The sequence below is a fragment of the Schistocerca gregaria genome, chromosome 7, assembly GCF_023897955.1.
Source record: "Schistocerca gregaria isolate iqSchGreg1 chromosome 7, iqSchGreg1.2, whole genome shotgun sequence".
Classification (NCBI taxonomy): Eukaryota; Metazoa; Arthropoda; class Insecta; order Orthoptera; family Acrididae; genus Schistocerca; species Schistocerca gregaria.
This window is the reverse complement of record NC_064926.1, coordinates 503474710-503488332: the sequence shown is the minus strand read 5'-3', so window position 1 is coordinate 503488332 and position 13623 is coordinate 503474710. Positions and strand designations below refer to the sequence as shown.

Below are 13623 nucleotides of genomic sequence, written 5' to 3'. Positions count from 1 at the left end.
TGTCTCTGATGTTACACAAAAAGGCTAGACCTCTTAAAACATGGTTTTGACACAACTTGGCAACATGATGACGGTGGTGGTGGTGGTGGTGGTGGTGGTGGTGGTGGTGGTGGTGGTGGTGTAACCAATCAAAGCAGTTGTGACAATAAATGTGTGTTAATGGGGCTATGGTGTTTCTCATTAATCATTAATATTAGTATCTGTCAGCTGTGGAGCTCAAAATGATCAAGATTATTACTCGTTTTATTGTATAACCAAACACAATTCAAAAAATGGCAAGAAATGCTCCTGCTTGCAGAGATATGTTAACTTAGGTAATGGAGAATCTGGTTAATGTGAGGATACTGATCTTATAAATATCTGTGTTTCTTACTATAAGACCAACATTCCTAGCATCATTCTAAAGATTTTCTCTTCTGGAAGCTAGGTAATAAGCAGTGCATGGTGCTATAGAAAACAGTTTTCAGGAAAATGAAAGGGAGAATAAATGCTTGAAAGTAATTGGCATTTATGCAAATTATAGGCACACATTCTGTGCACAGCTCCAGGACATAAAAAATTGAATTGATTGTTTCCCTCGAGTCCTCATAACAAGAAACTGTGTGAAAGAAACTCTCAGCTGCTGCACAAAACTGAATCTGACCATGATTTTCATTCTTCCACACTCTTGTCTTTGAATACAATTCACAATTTTGACAGAGCTTTGCATTTTGATAGAGACATGTCACCAAACTTTTGAGGGATTCTAAATCCTGGGTATCATGATGGTCCAAGATAGAACAGCCAATGTGGTTTCTGCTCAGGTCACTGGTGACATCTTTTATTTGTGTGACAGAATTCAGGTACTGAGATAGACCATTCTGCAAGCCATTGGACATTGTTGGGATCCAGGATGAAAGATTCACTTCGCCGTGGAATGTGTGCTGATATGAAACTTACTGGCAGATTAAAACTGTGTGTTGGGCCGTGACTCATAACTGGGACCTTTTCCTTTCACAAGAGAGTGCTGTACTGACTGAGTTATTCAAGCATGATTCATAACTTGTCCTTACAGCTTTACTTCCACTAGTACCTTGTCTCCTATCTTCCCAACTTCACAGAAGTTCTCCTGCAAAACTTGCAGGACTAGCACTCCTGGAAGAAAGGATATTGTGGAGACATGGCTTAGCCTTAGCCTGGGGGATGTTTCCAGAAATGAAGTGTTCTTACAGGCTGTGACCAATGTAGTAGAGTTGTTAGGGGCAGGTTCATAATCTCTTACATGGGTGCAGAATGAAACATCCCACACGCTGTGGCTAAGCCATGTCTCCACAATATCCTTTCTTCCTGTAGTGTTAGTCTTGCAAGTTTTGCATGAAAAATGGTAATGAGCATGTGGTATCATCGGCCAGGAGGCGCTATTCAGGAAAGGTCAGCTGCCAAGTGCAAGTCTTACTTCAGTCGGTGCCACATAGGGCGACTTGCGCGCCAGGATGAAATGATGATGAGGACAACACAACACCCAGTCCCCAAGTGGAGAAAATCTCCAACCCACCCAGGAATCGAACGCGGGCCCACTTGCATGGGAGGCGACCACTTTACCACTCAGCTAAGCAGGCGGACTGTTTTGCAAGAGAATTCTGCGAAGTTTGGAAAGTAGGCAGAAGTAAAACTGTGGTGACAGGTTGTGCGTGGGTAGCTCAATTTGTAGAGTACTTTACCACAAATGGCGATGGTCCCCAAGTTTGAATCTCAGTCTGGCAGACAGTTTTAATCTGCTTAGTAGTTTCATCCCCGGGGTGATGTAAAAGACATCTGTACAATATCAGTGACTCTTAATTGGAGGGGAGTACACCCAGCATCATTATCTCATACTCTGCATCAACTTTCTCTCTCTCTCTCTCTCTCTCTCTCTCTCTCTCTCTCTCTCTCTCTCTCTGTGTGTGTGTGTGTGTGTGTGTGTGTGTGTGTGTGTGTGTGTGTGTGTTTTCTAGTAGTGGTTACACACACACACACACACACACACATACACATACACCGAAGGATTCTGTGACTCCTGCACAGATCTGGTGTCAGGTAGTGTGCTGCGTTCTTAGTCCTTGTCCTTACAAGTATCTGTTCATCTATTCCATGGGCACATTTCCTTGTTTGCTTTTGTTTGGTTATATGTACTATTGTATGTGGTCAATTTTCATTTTAGTTACTCTTTTCTGTAAGTTATGATTGGATAATATTGATGATAGTCTTACTGTTTTACATGTGGAGAAAATTTGAGAAGAAGAGTTCATATAAATTGTGGCCAATGTAGTAAAGTTGTTAGGAGCAGGTTCATAATCTCTAACAAGTGTGCATATTTATTACATAACAGTACAAGCATTTCAGTTTCAGAAACCATTAGATGCTTTTTCATTAGCACACTGAACTCTCATTTGGGAGAATGAAGGGTCAAACCTCCTCCATCCGGCCACCCAGATTTGTGTTTTCCGTGATTGTCCTAAATTGCTCCAGGCAAATGCCAGGATGGTTCCTTTGAAAGCCATTCATGTCACGATTCGAGCTTATGCTCTGTTTCTAATGACCTCGATGCCATTGGAACATTAAGTTCCATCTTCCTTTCATTTTTCTTTCCTCACAACTGTTATTTCTTTCTTTCCCATATATCTCATTCTCCTCTTTCCTTTCAATTTCTTATATGCACTTTTACACAGTATCAAATTTTTCTTGATTAAATGTTTATGCAGTTAATGGATGTTTATTGCAACAGAATACTTGTCTTTTTCAGTTGCTTTTTTATTCAACTGGATTGGATTTTTGTTGCTGATGTGCTTCTGTCACACAATTGCTGCAAGATATGGAGCTCTTTCCGGTTTTGGTCTTTCACTTGCCAAGTGGACCTTGATTGTGAAACACTCAACAGACTTGGCTTCACGTGAGAATAGTTGGTTGTGGTGGATAATCATGACTTTTGGTAAGCTACTTTTCGTGTAGAGTTTGAATCTTTCTGTACTGTTAAATAGAATATTGTAGAAAAACTGTAAAATTCTTTGATTTCATTTAATAGAGAGGGGTGGAGTAATTTGTAGCTTGTATTACCCAGGATTTGCAGTGCTTCAGATACAGTAACTGACAAAAAAAGTGGAGCACCCAAAAGATGTGGCTGGATGTTAACATAACGTCATAAAAGTACACACTGTTGTCTGATATGTAAATGATTAGAATTCAACTCTCTGTGACAGGCAGAACATCCACTGGAGTGGATTATTATTTTTAATGTTTAGTGTAGTTACCAGATCTGGTAGGGTATATGAAAGGCAAGAACAGTGTCAGATGTTGTGTGGTCATATTGAATGACATGGGGATGCCACATATTTGTGTAGGATATAGATAGTGATGCCATTGGCATCATTGGACAAGGTGTGGAGGTGCATGTTTAGCACACCACTTTCCCAGTCACTGTCAGGTTTCTTGATTTCGAAACTGCTACTGATCAGTCGAGTAGCTCCTTGTTGGCCTCATGAGGCTGAGTGCACCCCTTCCTACCAAGGAAAAAAAGCCCTTGTGGTATGGGGAATCAAACCAGGGTCCCCCATATGGACATGTTTGTTTATGACTGCGTTATCAGCACATGAGAGAGTTTGAAGGGGCCCTCAAACTGTGTCTCCAAATGGTCAGAAATGGTCATTTGGTTGAATCACGAAATATGCCGATCTGTGGGGCATTCAGGTGTGACAGTGGCATGGGAATGTGAGGACAGGCACACTCATCATCAAGGTTCTTGTTGACCTAGTCTGATCACCACGAGAGAATCGCCATATTGTGCAGCAAGCACATTGTAGGCCATTCACATCATTGCTTGCCATGAAAGAACAAGTAATAGACTCCGTCCAGTATTCTGTGTCATCCCACACCATTAGTCAGTGATTGTCTGTAACCAGACTAGAGACTTACTGCCCCACATGTAAATTGCCATTGACAACCCAACATGAATGGGTGCAGTCGGAGTGGTCCTGTGACCAAGAAGCAAAGACTGTTTATGTATGGCGTGTGTTGAGTTCAGTAACAAATCACAGTTCCACACTACCCTAGATAACCATTTTCAGCGAATATGGCAGCGATCTGGGGAGAAATCCTATTCTTCTAATGTTTTGGATAGGTGCAGCGGTATTACTTGTGGTATAGGGAAACATAGCATATGACTTCAGCTCATGACGGGTAATGACTGATAGTGCTCTGATGGCACAATAGTACATCACGGACATCCTGCGTCCTCAAGTGTTTTCAACAGACAATGCTCATCCACACATGATAGTTGTCTCTACGAGCTATCTGTGATGTTGAGGTATTCTCATGACCAGCAAGGTCGCTAGATCCGTTCCCGATAGAGCGTGTGTGAGACCAGATTGGACGTCATCTCAATGCCAGTGCCAGTATCCAGGATATCGAGGACCAGTCACAATAGTTGTGGGGCCAACTTGCCTCAGAAGATGATACAACAGCTTTATGGTACCCTTCACAACCAAATCGGTGTGTGCATCCAGTCTAGAGACATGCAACGTCATACTGATAAGTTGGCTAATACTGCCAAGTTCTTTGTAAATTTAACTCAGTTTTGTAACCACTGAATAACATCACATATCCTCTCACAGATGAAGTTTCATTTTGTGTCCTTTTTACCCTTCTGGGTGCTTCTGTTTTTTTGGTCAGGCAATGTATTTTGCACCCACTATTTGAAGTTTATGTGGATGTATCGTTAAGTTCTCTGTATTCATTAATTTTTTTCAGGTTTGTTGATATGCGTACGTGCCATAATACAATATCTGAAGATTAAAAGAGGTTGGCGACTTTTGTCTGGCAGTGCACAGGAACGGCTGCTCTTCTTCTATTAATTTTTAATTTCTTTTTAGCTCTAGGTAAAATCCTTCACTGCAGCATCTTTGCCTCAGTAATGATTATAATTGTTCCCAGTTTTCGTGCGAGTGTCGTACAGTTCTAGTTTCTGCAATGAGCCATACTTTTTTTTTAATTTTATGTTTAAAGGAAAGTGGCAACTGCTTTTAATAAATTAAGTGACCCAAGTCTCAGATCAACAATATGTTGTGCTGCAGTAATTATTCTTGACACACTATGGCTTTTATTTTGCTATGAAATATTGGAGCATAATTAAAGTCTGTGTCACAGTATCACACAAGGGTCACACAGAAAGCATACAAAAACTGTGTGCCATGAGTAAGAATTTTTTAGAGGTGCTTTTTAAGTAGAAAAATTATCCTCCACAAAAAAGGGAAACAGCTTGCCTATAAATGTAAAATGTGGTTTCAGGCATCATAGAATATTGGCTTTAGTGACTGTAGGCACAACACATGAAATAAAAATTTGTGGTGATTTTTAGATGCTGGGACACTTTTGTAAAATGAATTTAAAAAATGCAACTTTAGTCCTATAATAAGGTTGATTTCTAGGCTGTAAGCAATTTATATCTAAGGGTATGACCAAAAGCAGTGACAACATTTTGCACAGTTGTGTGTTTTTTTTTTTTTGTGCACCATGCTCTTATTGTGATTATTTTTCAATGGTACTTAACAAGTATATAGGACTTTTTGACTTTTTTGTTAGTATTTGCACACAGTGTTAAAAATGCTGTGTGTTTGACGCTTATTGTCAAGCATCTCCCGGTATTTATACTTAAAATACATTCCTCTAAGTAACCATGAATGTATAAAGTAGATGATGTGAGGGTTGCAACAACTCTCACAATATTTGGGGCTAGGCCTAAAATTAAAATTTAACTTATGAAGTTTGAAAATGTGATTTGTATCTCCAGTCATATAATTTTAAGGAGCACTTTTTGTAAGTAATAAAACAGGTTTTTTTCTGTTTTGTTAGTTGTCACAGCAGTCATAAAGTTGTACTTAACACGTCTTATTTTTTAAAAAATTTGTAGAGAAGTGTAATAGGCTTTTCCTGAAAGGAAAAATAAAAAAAAACTTTGTTTATCATTAGTCATGGAAAAATATACAATTGAGACATCAGAGTCTCTTCTAATAATGATGTGAATATATTTTATTGTTCTCATTAAACTCTTTCCTCAACATTTTGTCTAAGAGTAATGACTTTTTACTTATCACATCTCCATACCTTTTCCCCTCAACCGTGTATAAATGATTAGTAATTTGGCTTGTGTGCAGTTGATCCATGAAGTTGAAGTTGCAAGTGTAATAGTTTCATGGTGCAATGCACGGTCATCTCCAATAGCTGATATTGATTTCAATATGTGTATATAACAGACTCTTCCAATAGATATATAAGAAATGCTGAATAAAGATAACACCTGTCCAAACTTTGGGCTTTCCAGGCTTCATTAAAAAGATGGTAGAGGAGATAAGATGCTGTACATTTTGTCGTCACGAGTTATAACAATGGCTATAAAAACTGAGATTAGTGTTCTACAGTTTGAAAAATACAAAATTGATTATTTGGAATATATTCATGCATATGTGCATGCTGAATAGACTGTAAATTAAGCCATGAAATAAAAATACTCCATACGTATGTTACATAAAGGGGCGAGAATTACTCACATTTGAGAGTCTAGAGAAAAATATCCACATACTTCGGGATCTCATAAAACACCTCAAAAATGTATGAACTATGCTGCCCTTTTTTTTATTTATGTCTATACAGATATTTTGCAATTCAATAACTTCGTGTGGTTGGGGTTCACAGTCAAGCAGAATTTTTTAAAGGACCTCATATTCACTGCTGACTATAGAAATTATTTATTTCACAATTGCAGTTTCAGCCTTTGAGACACTTTTGAGTTGTACTACAAAAGATAAAAGAATACAAAAATGAGGCACAGAGTGTATATAGAGACCTGCAGAAACATGTCATGTAGGCAGTAGTACATTACAAAAATAGTGAATATAATCCATCACTAACATTTTGCTTTGGCACATAAAACTTGAAAATCCTCCAACATGTATGCATGTCACTGTCAAAACTAAGTTTTTTAACTGTAGGATTACAGTAACATCAAATGAGGACAAAGCCCCTTATGTTGTCAAATGACGAAAATTATGTGAACTGTTACCAATGTTAACAACATTCATATAGTGTGTGTGTGTGTGTGTTTGTTTGTTTGTTTGTTTGTTTGTTTGTTTGTTTGTTTGTTTGTTTGTTTTGTCTCCTGCCGTCACTTGGTGAGGAAAAGTACATATGTTAAAAGGTCTCTCCCTGGCTTAGGTACTCACACAGAACAGAGCAACAGTAATCTTACAAATTACTTTGTTTGCATATGTATTGCAACTGATGAAAAGCCAGAAGGCACAAAAAACTTGCCACTGATACGGCCAACAGTGCAGCATAACAAATTGAGACAATACTTCACAAGATGCTACCTCATAAATAAAAGATCTGTCTTTTTACAAAGTCATGATCAGGGAAACAGTTATGTAGAAAAATATGTATATGTACTAATAAATTCAAAGTACTTAAAATGCTATTGAAAGAAGTGTGAAAGGTAATTATACAATATTATGATGCAATGATAGATGAGACAAACACTGTAAAGATAAAATGAAATGTATAGGATAAAATTAATTTACAAAAATAAAATGTTTGGTGATAACTTGACTCTCTCTGTTATCATGTATAAAAATTGCAATCAATATAAAACATAGGCAGCACTTACAAAACATGTTACATAACATTCATGAAGAATGGTAAAATACCTCACACTAGAGATTCTAAAAATGAATAAAATAAAAATGAAAATAAAAGTGATAGTGCATATGATTCTTCCATGTTGCCAAATAAAAACCGCATAATCCCATACATATTATGAAACCAAGGTACATACATTTCTGTAGAAAATGTTAGAGCAATAAACCCATATCAGATGCAAAATAATGTGTCCTTATGACATGTTCTTTTCTATCATTTTCATGTAGAATAGCCTGGAAATCTTCCATTTATTAAATCAGTCTGTCATTAAGCAAGTAATTAGGATCATTTTAATGTTGTTGTAAATTTCTGTTTCTTTTAGAATGTACATAATTCTACTTTTAGGCACTGAATGTCATACTATAATGACTGAATTGCCAAAATAGCAGTTGCGGAATATATGATTTCTACAGTCAATGATGAATATGGTGTCCTTAGAAAAATAAAAAAAAATATAATTGGACAACAGAAAATCGCGAATGGGCTAGTGACAATATTACAAAAATGATAGATTGTTATTCACTAAGTAATTGAGATGTTGAGTTGCAGACAGGCACAACAAAAAGACTGCTAAACAAGTAAGCTTTCGTCCAAAAGGCCTTCTGAATACACACACACATTCACACAAATGCTTCTCCTGCATGACCACTACTGACTCGGGCTGATGAGGCCAAACTGTGAGTATCAAGGTGTGATGGAGAAACAGTCTGGGTGGTGGGGTTAAGGGGGAGGAGGAGGCATAGCAGGGTAGGAGTGGAGGACAGTATAGTTCTGCTTGTGGGAGGATATAGGGACTAGATGGGAGATTATAGGGCAGCTAGGTGCAGTTGAGAAGGGAGGGTGGAAAAGGAGGGAAGTGAAAAGACGGTGGGTGCATTGGTGGAAAAGAAGGCTGTGTAGTGCCAAAGCGGAACCAAGGAAGAGGTATATTGCAGGGATAGTTTCCATCTCCACAGTTCAGAAAAAATGAAGTTGGTCGGAAGGTTCCTGATGTCACAGGCTGTGAAGCAGTCATTTAAATGACAAACATCGTATTGGGTAGCGTGCTCAGCATCTATGAGGTCCAGCTGCTTTTTGTCAGTAGCCATTTGTGCGGACAGACATCTTATTGGTTGTCATGCCCATGTAAATGCAGCACAGAGGTTGCAGCATAGCTTGTAGATCACATGACTGATTTGACAGATAGCCCGCCCTTTGATTGGATAGGTCATGCTTGTGACTGGACTGGAGTAGGTGGTGGTAGAATGTATGAGACAAGATCTAGCATCTAGGTCTGTAACAGGGATATGAGCCGTGAGGCAAGACGTTGAGAGCAGAGGTTGACTGGGTATGAATGAGGATAATATGGAGGGGGAATACCACTGTGGGTGGGGGGGAAGTAAGTGAGTATGACATTTCTCGTTTCAGGGCACGACGAGGAGTAGTCGAAAGCCTGGTCTAGAATGCAATTCAGTTGCTCCAGTCCTGGATAGTTCTGAGTCATGAAGGAAATGCTGCTCTGTGGCTGGACTGTGGGACTTAAGGAGGTGATAGGTGACTGGAGAGATAGAGCACGAGAGATCTGTTTCCTTACAAGAGTCGGAGTGTGATTATGGTCTGTGAAGGCCTCAGTGACACCCTTGCTATATTTTGAGGACTGCTTGTCACTACAGATGTGACAGCCATGGGTGGCTAGGCTGCATGGAACGGACTTCATGGTGCGGAATGGGTGACAGCCATCAATGTGGAGGTATTGTTGGTTATTGATATGTTTTACATGGATGGAAGTACTGATGTAGCCATCTTTGAGGTGAAAGTCAACATCGAGGAAGGTAGATTTTGGTTTGGGGAGGACCAAGTGAAGCGAGTGGGGCAGGTGTTGGGGTCCTGGAGAAATGTGGATAAGGTGTCCTCACCCTTGATACAGATCACGAAGATGCCATCAGTGAATCTGAAGCAGGTGAGGAGTTTGGGGTTCAGAGTGGTTAGAAAGGATTCGTCTAGGCAGTCGATGAATAGGTTGGCATAGAACGGTGCCATGTAAGTGCCCATTGCATATTTTTGTGTGTTTTTATTCTGCACCATGGAGCCTTGCTCCTGTCATCTGCACCAAAAATTACACGAAGCGAAATGTAGTGTGAGGAGGGCTATGTGTGAAGCGTTCAGTGAATTCGAAAGTAAAGTTCTATGTACTGACTTGTCAGAAAGTCCTAAGAAATTTTGGTCTTAGGTGGATCAAAATAAAATGTGCAGACACTCTGTGACCAAAATGGTACTGAAACAGAGGATGACACACTAAAGGCCACAGAGGAAGACTGCACTGTACTTCCTTCTCTAGATTGTTGCATTGCACAGATGACAAAATGGTAGGTATTGAAATAGATGACAGAGGGATAGAAAAACAATTAAAATCACTCAAAAGAGGAAAGGCCGCTGGACCTGATGGGATACCAGTTTGATTTTACACAGAGTATGTGAAGGAACTTGCCCCCCCCCCCCCCCCCCCCCTTTTTGCAGCGATGTACCGTAGGTCTCTAGAAGAGTGTAGCATTGTAGCATTCCAAAAGATTGGAAAAGGGCACAGGTCATCCCAGTTTTCAAGAAGGGATGTCGAGCAGATTTGCAGAACTGTAGACCTATATCTCTAACGTCGATCAGTTGTAGAATTTTGGAACACGTATTATGTTCAAGTATAATGACTTTTCTGGAGACTAGAAATCTACTCTGTAGGAATCAGCATGGGTAGATGCTGTGTTTCTTGACTTCCACAAGGCATTTGATACAGTTCCCCACTGTCGTTTAATGAACAAAGTAAGAGCATATGGACTATTAGACCAATTGTGTGATTGGATTGAAGAGTTACTAGATAACAGAACACAGCATGTCATTCTCAATGGAGAGAAGTCTTCCAAAGTAAGAGTGATTTCAGGTGTGCTGCAGGGTGTGTCTTAGGACCGTTGCTATTCACAATATACATAAGTGACCTTGTGGATAACATCGGAAGTTTACTGAGGCTTTTTGCAGATGATGCTGTGGTATATCGAGAGGTTGTAACAACGGAAAATTGTACTGAAATGCAGGAGGATCTGCAATGAATTGACGCTTGGTGCAGGGAATGGCAACTAAATCTCAATGTAGACAAGTGTAATGTGCTGTGAATACATACAAAGAAAGGTCCCTTATCATTTAGCTACCATATAGCAGGTCAGCAACTGGAAGGTGTTAATTTCATAAATTATCTGGGAGTAAGCATTAGGAGTGACTTGAAATCGAATGACCATATAATATTAATTGTCTCTAAAGCAGTTGCCAGATTGAGATTCATTGGAAGAATCCTAAGGAAATGCAATACGAATACAAAGGAAGTAGGTTACAGTACGCTTGTTCTCCCACTGCTTGAATACTGCTTGGCAGTGTGGGATCCGTACCAGATAGGGTTGATAGAAAAGATAGAGAAGATCCAACGGAGAGCAGCACGCTTCACTACAGGATCATTTAGTAATCATGAAAGCGTTACAAAGATGATAGATAAACTCCAGTGGAAGACTCTGCAAGAGAGATGCTCAGTAGCTCGGTACGTGCTTTTGTTAAAGTTTTGAGAACATACCTTCACCGAAGAGTCAAGCAATATATTGCTCCCGCCTACATATGTGTTGCGAAGAGACCATGAGGATAAAATCAGAGAGATTAGAGCCCACACAGAGGCATACCAACAATCTTTCTTTCCACGAACAATACAAGACTGGAATAGAAGAGAGAACCAATAGAGGTACTCAAAGTACCCTCCGCCAAACAATGCTTGGTGGCTTGCGGAGTATGGATGTAGATGTAGACTACAGAAAAGTTTTCATATCCCTAGCCAGAACCCAGCCCCAATTACGTTCCCAAGTTGTTGCTAAGAATCCCCCCAAATGGCCTTACCATCAAATTACCCATCTCCGACTGAAACCCCTCCTTCCACAATGACCTCCATCTGTTCTGATTCCACCAGTGCTTAACCCTTACCAACATAGTCTTGGAAAACCATGTAAATCAGGCTCAAATTTCCTTGAAATGCCTCTTCTCCATCCATAAAATTCCCCTGCTTTACAATACCAAATTCCTGAATGTCATTTCACACATTGAAACTCTTGCCCTTCAGGAACTAGAGCAGCATGCACAATGCCATCTCAAGAAAACTCTCCAACCTGTCCACATACTTTCACCGCCTTAGACCACCACTAGCCACCACCTTTACAACAACCTCCAAACCTCCCCCACACCCTCTCATAGTTGAGAAACTGTGTCTCACAAACCTGTTACATTTATCTCACCCTTAAAAGCTCACTCCCACCGCCATACAGAATCCAGAATGTAAACAGACCCAAAACACAGTCCTTTCCAAACACCTTACCTTTTGTCCCACTGACAAATTCAATTATACTGGATTTGCTAAATACCTTCTCTCCTTGTCCAGATTACTACAGTGGAAACACTGTTTTGCTACCAGCACTACCAATCAGACTCAGTCTAAGATTGCGCTTTACCCCCTGTTAACTTTCCAGAATTTCTTAATTGTGAATCTTACCTCACCATCATTCCCTGAAGCCCTCAACATGCAAGCTAACCTTACATCCACAGAAAGAACCGCAATCTACCACCTAAAAGCTGATCCCAGCCTTATAATTCTACCTGCTGACAAAGGCTCCAGCACTGTGATTTTGAACTGCAAGGATCACCTGGCAGAAGGACTCCACCAGCTCTCAGATTCATCCTCCTTCAAACCCTGTTGAAGGGACTCCATTCCAGAAATGCAGCAAGATCTCCTGTCTTTTCTCAAATTCTAAGCCCTATCCCAGGACCTCATCCCAGAGTCTGTTTGTCTCCTCACCCCCTACCACTTCCAGCACTCCTACATTCTACATGATTCCTAAAGTCAACAAACCCAACCACCAAGGATGCCCCATTGCGACCGGTTACTGTGCCCCAACTGAAAGAATTTGTGCTGTTGTAGACCAACACCTTCAGCCTGTTACTCGCAACCTACCCTCTTGTATAAATGATACCAACCATTTCCTTCTCTGACTCTCCACAATTCCTGTTCCATTACTTACCACAGAGTGTCCTGCCCATCACTATTGATGCCACCTCCCTTTACACTAACACCCCTAATGCCCATGGCCTTGCTGCTGCTGAACACTACCTTTCCCAACACCTAATGGATTACAAAGCTACAACCTCCTCCTTGGTCACCGTGGCCAACTATGTCTTCACCCACAGTTACTTCTCCTTTGAAGGCATCACCTACAAACAAATCTGGGGTACAGCAGTGGGCAGCTGCATGGCACCATCCTATGCCAACCTATTCATGGACCATCTAGAGGAATCCTTTCTAACCACCCAGAATCCCAAACCCCTCACGTGGGTCTGATTCACTGACGACATTGTCATGATCTGGATCGAGGATGAGGACACCCCATCCACATTCCTCCAGAACCTTAGCATCCCCCCCCCCCCCCCTCCCCATTTGCTTCACCTTGTCCTCCTCACCCAACAAGGCACCTTCCTTAATATTGGCCTCCACCTCAAAGATGGCTACATCACTATCCTATCCATATGAAACCTACAAACCACCAGCAATACATCTGCTTCAACAACTGCTACCCATTCCACACAAAGTAGTTCCTCCCATTAGCCTTGCCACCTGTAGCCGTCACATATATAGTGATGAGCAGTACCTCTTAAAATACACCAAGGGTCTCACTGATGCTGACGCTTACACAGACCATAATTACTGTTCCAAACTTGTACAGAAGCATATCTCCTGTGCCTTATCTCTCCTGTCACCCACCACCTCCTCCCACAGTTCCACCATCCACCCACAGAGGACATTGCCTCTTTAACTGAGTACAACCCAGGACTGGAGCAACTAAATCACATTCTCCACCCGTTTTGACTACCTCT

At 40.6% G+C, this 13623-nt stretch overlaps 1 protein-coding gene across 1 annotated transcript in view; it reads left to right on the top strand.

Moving 5' to 3' along the window:
* LOC126282144 (NEDD4 family-interacting protein 1-like) overlaps positions 1 to 6070 on the top strand; it is a 55903-nt gene extending 49833 nt beyond the window's left edge. Inside the window, exons 4-5 of the mRNA XM_049981646.1 lie at positions 2762 to 2947; positions 4762 to 6070. Coding sequence (XP_049837603.1) covers positions 2762 to 2947; positions 4762 to 4865 — 290 coding nt within the window. The 3' untranslated portion in view covers positions 4866 to 6070. The remainder of the gene's footprint in view (positions 1 to 2761; positions 2948 to 4761) is intronic.
* Positions 6071 to 13623: the final 7553 nt, after the last annotated feature.